The following is an 8,285-nucleotide window of genomic DNA, read 5'->3' on the forward strand; positions in this document are numbered from 1 at the left end:
AAAATGATGGTGTGTAATCTGAGGGGTCTTAAAAAAAAAAAAAAAAAACCAAAAAAAACAAAGCCAAAAAAAAACAAAGCAAAGCTCAGGATCAGGCTGTCCAGAAGGAAATGTAGCATATGTATGAAATACCATCATGTTATTCTATAAAATAAGCTTTCTCCCCACAACTGATGGACTGAAGGATTTTTGCTTCTAAAGATGCTACTTCTGTTACATGGATTTTATGCTAAATTTATAAAGTAAAATGACCAGTCAGTAAATAACAAGGAAGAGGAAACCAAGAATGATGACTGTGAATTTTGAAAGCAAATTGTTTCAATCAGTTTAATAATGGAAAGAAAGGGCAGTATCAAGATTAAAAAAAATTAAGTGATGGGAGTTAGAGAACTGAATTAATTGGAGTAGAGGAGTTATTAATTGTCTGCTAATTCTGAAGTATAATCAGGGGACACTGTCATTGGTTGACAGGTTCAAAATTTAACTAAGCCTATTAATAGCTTTTAAAAAATGCATTTTGATACTTAAAAATCTATCCCAAGAAGCAGGCTTATGTATTCAGTCTCCACAGCACACAATTAAGAAAAAAAAAAGAGAACAGCCATCCAAGACAAAGATTCATCTAACCCCAGATTCCATGTCTTTTACTAGCTAATAGATAATTTGGGAAGAGAAGAAAAGTAAAGATCTAGGGAAACGCAAATACTTCCCTAGAATTTAACCCTGCTTCTCAAGATCTGAACTCAGAACTTCCAAGTCTAAAGCACTATCTTGACATTTAATAAGTTTTGATATATTTTTCTTTATACATTTTTCTACTCACCCTAAACTTGTGCAACGTTTTAGTACCACGACATACTCAGGTAACAAATTCCATAATTTCACTATATATAGTGTGGACCTGTGCTGCCTTTACCTTTACATTGTTCTAAACATCTTAGCTAATAATATCATTCAATATCCTTGGTTCTTAAAAGAGACAACAGATAACAAATAGAAATTTTCTGTATGCCAGTTGTCACTTTATAAGCCCATCATTTTGCCCTGCCTTGCACATATTTTTTCTTCCCTAGGGTTAAAAGTACCTATCTATTATTTGTTACTTTGATTGAAAATATTCTGTACTTTAGGACATGCTTGGTCTAATTCTAATATATTTTGTTCAAAATGGGAGAATAGGAATTTAGATAACATTCTGAAAGCATTTTGCCTTTTATACTGTTTTCTGATTTTTTCTTAGTCCTTTCCTAACGTTGCTTGCGGTTTTGACCACTATTGAACATTGAGTTGGTATTTTCATAGACTAAGCTGTTACTCCTCCAAAATCTCTTTCTGATATGTGCACTGTGTAACAGTGAGTCAACAAGGTACTGAAATGTCTTAACAGTATCTTTAAAGAACTGAAACTTCTTGTAAAAGCCTCATCACACTGCCAGAGAAGTGACAGTTACCTGAGTGTTCTCGGTATTAGACACCATTATTTTTAGTTACAAATGCTGGAATGGCAACACTGTCACACAAGCATAAAATTATTTTTACTTGCACGTGATTTCTCTTCCTAGCACCTGACTTCAGTTCAGAAGAATCCAGTCTTGAAAAGCCCATGTAGAAACACCACATACATTAAAAAAAAAAGTGATAATACTATGAGAAGTGTAAGGAATGTTGAGTTTATTCAAACAAAAGCACTAACACAACTCATCATGTTACTCTGGGTTAATTGCAGTACTCTGCAATGGGAATGAATGTCCAAGTGGCTTATATGCAGGGTTACTTGGCTTGCAGTACTCCTTGCTTTTACTTTCATCTAACGGTGAAAATATTGCTCTTCTTACTTTGCATTGTATCAAAGACTGCCTTTGAATTCATGACATTAAAGAAAAGCTTTTTTAAATTTCATATAGCCCAGAGCTTAGGTGTTCCTTAAATATGAGACAGGAGCTCATAATATTACCTCATTGTGTTTTGATGGTTTATTTGCTTGAGCAAGTTCTCATTTTGTAGCATCATCTGAATATACAAAAAATGTGATGATGATGTAATTTTTGATAAACCACCTGTTATTTCTCTTGAAGAGTCAAAAATTTATATTGTATTGTATAATAAAGATCAGGTGATAGAAAGATTTGAAATTAGGAAAGAAAACAATTTAGTTAATATTACCCTAGTCTCAAACATGAGTCAGTAACATGTTCCAAGTACTGTCGTTGATTTTCCAGTTTTACAAATAACTACTTGTTTTTACTTTAACTCTTGTTTGTGTAACTGTAGTCATACAGTTCCTAACAGTATAGTAGTAAATAATTTCTATAGATTTGATAATACTTAAGACAGGGACAGCAGAATGGTCTGCCAATGCCCAAGATCCTGAGAACATCTGGGTGACCAAGGAATAGGTTTCTTCAGAAAGCTACAGGAGCTAGTAAAACAGTAGTACTGACTCATTACAATTCGCTGAGTGTTTGAGAGATGTCTTATGTCTAGATATACTACTGCAGTGGCTACTTTAACCCTGTAATTAGCAAATTTTACCTACACACTAGATTGTTAGACATAACTGGAATTAGGTTTGGGGTGGGCTTTCTTCCTTCTTTTATGATTTGAGGGATGGTAGTTTGACTGAATAGCAGATGTTGACTTAATTTCTGTCAGTGCCCATATCTCTGCACCTAAAGACTATTCTGAGCTTGAAGTTTTTAGGTCATTTAGGAGCATTCTGCCACTCCTGATGTCTTCGTATTTTATTTACTCCATACTGTAATGCTCTGAATTAATTTAGAAATCATAGTAAAATACCTTATCTAGTCTAGGAGTTTTGAAGGCAGACACTCACAGAGACCAAAACAAAAAATAGTTATATCATCTTTCAGGCATTTGTCGTAGGCAGATTTGAGCCATCCTCTGCAGTTACCTAAATACGCAGGGAAATTTAGTTACCTAATTCAGATGCAAGTCTTACAACCAACAGAGACACCACAGGAATACTACTCAGTAGGTCCGTTGCAGGAATGCTGCAGTAATACCACATTACCTTCATGCCGTATTTTCCCAAAATAGGTAAAGGTCTTCCTATTGTTGTGTCTCTGAATTTCTTTGAATTAAGCCCACTGCTCTACAGTGATAAAAGTACTTATCTTCAGGTTTAAATTCAGCTTTGTCTTAGAAATTAGTCTATCAACATTAAATAGACAAGCCTCACAGCAAAACTTCTCAGGCTTTTACAGTGTGATACTGACATCATCCAGTCATTAGAATGAGTATGTTTTTAATATTCCACAGTGTAATGCATTGCCATATTTGTAAACTTCGGGTTTTTTTAGGAAGTAATTTAGTAAACAAAGCCAGAATACTTTGCGTTTGAAGTTTTTGTTAGTACCTTAAGTTAGATGAAGTGCAGGGTATGACAAGTTCAAAATATGTAAAATTGCTGTCCCATGTGTTCTACGTGCGGGTGGATATCCATATCAGAAGCATACAATTACAGAGAACAATGGGACCAAAAATAATTCTTCAGATTTGAAATAATATCTAGTAAAAAGAAAATGGGACTTGATTGGGGTTTTGGGTTTTTTTTTGTTTGTTTGGTTTTGGTTTTTTTACATATAGTCACTATTTTACTGATATTTACATAATTTAGAAGACAGGCTTGAATACAAGTCTTCAGGCTGAAATCCTGATATATCACTGTATAAAATTAAACTTTAGTAAGGGTGTGTATGTACATACAACTTTCTTAAATGGAAGAAAGCAAAGCTAGAATTCCATTTGCAGTGCTGAAAGATTACACACATGAATGCCGAATACTCCCCACACAAACTTTGATGCGAAATATCTTGAAATGGAAAGGCTTCATAAAAAAATGAGAGCACCTGAATGGTTTAGGTCAATCTTCTTTTTGGATTCCCAAAAGGCTTGTTTTGTCAGGAAGATGTTTGCTGACGTGGTTTTTTTACCACTCATAGTAACTGGTGCTAAAAGGGCTATGTATAACAGGTATCACAATTTGCCCTCTGTCCTTATTATTCGTATTGCAGGAAAATAGCTGCATGCCAGACAGAAGTTCTAATATATTGAACCCTCAAAACACTGAAATATCAGGAAAGGCAAATAAGCTCCTTAAGTATCTGGTTTTAGAAAAACCAACAACAACAAAAAAAGTAAAAAAATTTTCTTTACTTGATGTAAAATTTCCTGGCAGAAACAGGATTTCTGTTCAAATTTCATACAATTAGCATATGACAGGGAGCTTTCCAGGTAAATTAGATAATTGAGAGGTTCTCCATTATGACCCCAACAATTTGATTTGCATGAGGCCTACTGTAATCTGTGCTGTTTGCTGCAGTATTTTGTCTCTTTCATCCACATCTTCCTTTTAACAACATGTTATACTAAAAAAAAAAAAACTCAAAAAAAGCCTAAAATTTCATTTTTCCATTCTTTTGCAAGGGCTGTAAGAAAGAATAAAGTAGTTTTCCTTTATCGTTCCTATTTATAAAATTATTGAGCTAGTGTCATTTTTATAAAAAGTGGATGTGTACAACCTTTATTTGGTATCTCTGGCACCATGTGACTGTTGCAACTACTGACCTCAGGAATTCTCAATCATCCATTCATGTTTAACACATTTCATTACTTTAATATTGTATCTTGAATAATCTTTCTAACAGTCTGTGGCAGCTATATGCTGTAGAAGAAAACTGAAAACTATCCATCAGAATGTGTAGCATGAATGAAACAAAATCGAGTGCATATAGGTGGACAGATGGGGAGACTTGCAAAGATACTGCAAGCCTCCTTCTCCAGGTGAAAGGCAGGAGTACTAACAACAGAGCACAGATTTCTAACATTCTCTAGCACACATTAATTTCAGAAGAAATTTAATACCTAAGTGTCTCATCTTTATTTAATAGGAAACTGCTAAGTGCAGAATGCAACATATAAGGAGGCCAAATAAAAAAAAAAAAATCACTTGATAATTTAACATTATCAAAGGCCAGAGATGACATCTTAATACGTAATAAAAGATAGAATGGGTCAATCAGCTGCTAAGGACCATGAAAATGAAGAGAAGTAATGTATTTCATATAATAGAACAAAAATCATCATGGGGATTGTCCTGGTTTGACAAAACCTACGGCAATCTCAGAGTGCTGGTCAGGAATAATGATTGTATAATAACCAATAGCATTCCAAAGGTATTGTACTAACCAATTTTGCAGCTGTGTCAAAAGAGGCGGCAGCTGTTACCTAGTTGAGTCATACTATCTAGGCATGGTGCACTGAAAGATACAGCTATATTTTATTACACGTTAGGCAGAAAAAAAACCCTCATAAGACACCATGGAAATGAAAACACAGACCACATTTGCAGATAACCAGGAAAAATATTGATATAGAGTATGACAGTGGAAAGTGCACAAAGTGGAGGGGGAAAAAAAGGTGAAGAATTATGGTTTTCACTATCTTCCTCTTTAGTAAGCAGCTAAATATTACATATATTGAACAGACAAGTCATAATAATGGTTTGGCCAGATCTACGGACTGTTAACTGAGGTGATTTTGTCTCTGAAAGTGATGTTACCCAGAATAAAGCATAACAGGAGAACAACAGTCTCTCCCTTCTCTCATTTGTTTCCAGGCAGCATAAAGTTTAACTTACTTTGTCTCTTAAAATTCCACAAAAAGGAAGAATTGTCCAGGCAACTGATAATCTCACCCTGAACAGACTTTGCAAGTTAGCTATATTCAGGACCTGCCAGTATGCAGAACTGGCTCATTTTCACTTGATTTTTACCATATTTATCAATCGTTATTTTAACATATCTTCAATAAAGACCGAGCTCATGCATAGCAGTTACCCACTTCTGTCAACAGGAAACAGAGAAGTTATCATATTCTTATAGATCATTTGCTCAACTTTCACAGTTTATAAATCAGACAGCTTCTTACACACTCCGTCAAGCAGGAAGTTATTTTTGCCAGTGGACTAGTTTTCTTTAATAGTTCTCTTTACCATAGACAGGACGCTAGGAAGCATTTTAGACTCAGCAACACACTGTACTGTGTATGCTGCACATCTGGAATGCATTTCTACATAGCGCAATTATGGATGTAAGTTTGGATAAAGCATAACAGCCAAAGAAAGATGGGCCGGAAGTAGCCTGTTCTTTATGATTACACTATCAGGTTCTCCCAAAACATTATTAGTGTCCCCCTCCTTTTTGCTACATAAGTAGGAGTTTCAGGAAGATGGCTGTTCTCCCATATTTCATCCGTGTTCTAATTTCTCCCCAGATCATAAAAATATGTCTGCAGAATTCGGTTTTATAGATGGGCAAATACTTGGATGGTGGTTGCATACACTGCAGGGAAGCTGAAGGATGATAAAATCCTGAATTTCAATATTAAATACCCTCTATAAGCAGAAGCACCGAGGAACATCAGACTAGAAAAGGGATAAAGAGAGATCATAGGATATTAGCCCTCCAGGCTGTTAGAATGCTATGTAAAAGGGGGCTTCAATATCACTCTGAAATAACCCAGACACTTACTGCATTTGATTCTAGATACTGGAATCAAAATCAATGTCCATAAGAGTTTTTCAGAGTTTTTTAGTTTGGGGTTTTTTTTCCCTTTTGGAGTGGTTCTTTTTCATTTTTAAATCTTAAAGAGCAAGACAGGAAAAAAATCTGAAGAATTACAAGAAATAACTAACTCCTAGTCAGGGCCTAGATATAAACAAGATAGGATTTTTCCAACAGCTCTGAAAATGAAGATAAAGAATTAGGGGCAATGCTTCTCTCATGTCAAGAAGAGGTTACTAAACAAAAATCAGGTACAGATATCTGTTACAATAGGAAGGCACTAATGCCAAGGCAAGAATCTTCAGATAATGAAGCATAAGTCCACGTGTAGGACTATCATTTAAAAGAGAATATAGAATATCCTCAGACATATGGAGACAATGATGGAGGCATGTAAAAGATCTAGACAAACTGGATAATGCTACTAAAAATTAGGTAACAAGGTTTTTTTTGTTTTCTTGAAAGAAATTTCTCTAGTTTCTTATTTCTTATGACCTAGTATAATTGCTTCTCAAATTTGTCACTTAGCTGCCTTCTAAAATGAAAAAAACTTTGTAAAAGATTTAATACTCCTAATGAGCATTTTATCTGCAGTACAATTCAAGTCTTTCTGAAATGTTTTATAAAAAAATTCAGCTTAGGTGAATGTTCTTGACTGTAACTTTTTCCCTTGAACAATCATAGAAAGTGCATGCAAAAGAGATTCAACTGCAAGATTGTAAAACAAAAGGGTTTCGTCATCTTGGTTCAAACCTAAGTATAATTGCTTCTCAACCTTATCACTAAGCTCCCTTCTAGCAAGAAAAACAAGAGGGAAAGGAAGAGTGTAAGGAGCAGAAGGTGCACTTACTGTTTGGTTATCTTCATACAGCTTCAGGTCATATCCACTCAGCTCCACACAGAAAATTATTGCTGTCACCCCCTCAAAACAGTGGATCCATTTTTTGCGTTCAGATCTCTGTCCACCCACATCCACCATTTTGAAAGTCAGCTCTTTGAAAGTGAACTTATTTTCTACAATCCCTGTGGTCATGTCCCGAGAACGCAGAATATCTTCCACTGTAGGGATGTAGTCCAGTGCCGCAATCCTTTCTAGATCATTTAAGTAGTATGCAGCATTGTCCTCTAGGTGGTACTCATTGGAGCGGCAAAAACACTCCTGCACGCCAGGGTCTGCCCAGAGCCGTTTCATGACTCCCAGCAGCTCAGGGGTAATCTCACCTTTGCTCTCAGCTGGGCCCGTCAGGGCAAAAAGCTGCACAGCATCATATGCTCTGTCAGGATTGTGAAATTCTATCTTAAGGGTGGCTAGAGCCCGAATGATACGTGTGAGAGAGTCAATTGCATTATAGATTATCAGAGGTTTGTATTCCTTACAGGCCTCCAAGTTAAAGCCACCACTATGGATGATTTTCATCTGCTTTACGATAGTACTCTTCCCAGAATTGCTGGTACCCAAGAGAAGGAGCTTAATCTCTCTTCGTTGTCGTTGACTTTCAGAGCGCAGGTGGCGGTCAATCCTGCGGGACCGCCTCGCTGCCTCTTTCTCCTCAGAGCTTTGCCGACATCCCATGGTATAGCAGGCAGTTAAGAAGGGGAAGGTTAGAGATTGTCTCACTCTGCTTGCGTCTCTGAAAAAGATCTGCGGTGTCTTTCGGTTCTTGTGCCAGGTACACCTTGAATGAAAAAAAAAAAAAAAAA

The 8,285-nt window shown here is 36.0% G+C and overlaps 1 protein-coding gene across 1 annotated transcript in view; it reads right to left on the reverse strand.

The window, feature by feature from the left end:
- The window catches only part of GNAZ (guanine nucleotide binding protein (G protein), alpha z polypeptide), a 36,391-nt gene extending 28,120 nt beyond the window's left edge, over positions 1–8,271 (reverse strand). The window contains exon 1 of the mRNA XM_010136836.1: positions 7,435–8,271. Coding sequence (XP_010135138.1) covers positions 7,435–8,157 — 723 coding nt within the window. The 5' untranslated portion in view covers positions 8,158–8,271. The remainder of the gene's footprint in view (positions 1–7,434) is intronic.
- Positions 8,272–8,285: the final 14 nt, after the last annotated feature.

Source organism: Buceros rhinoceros, unplaced genomic scaffold, assembly GCF_000710305.1.
Source record: "Buceros rhinoceros silvestris isolate BGI_N320 unplaced genomic scaffold, ASM71030v1 scaffold19665, whole genome shotgun sequence".
NCBI lineage: Eukaryota > Metazoa > Chordata > Aves > Bucerotiformes > Bucerotidae > Buceros > Buceros rhinoceros.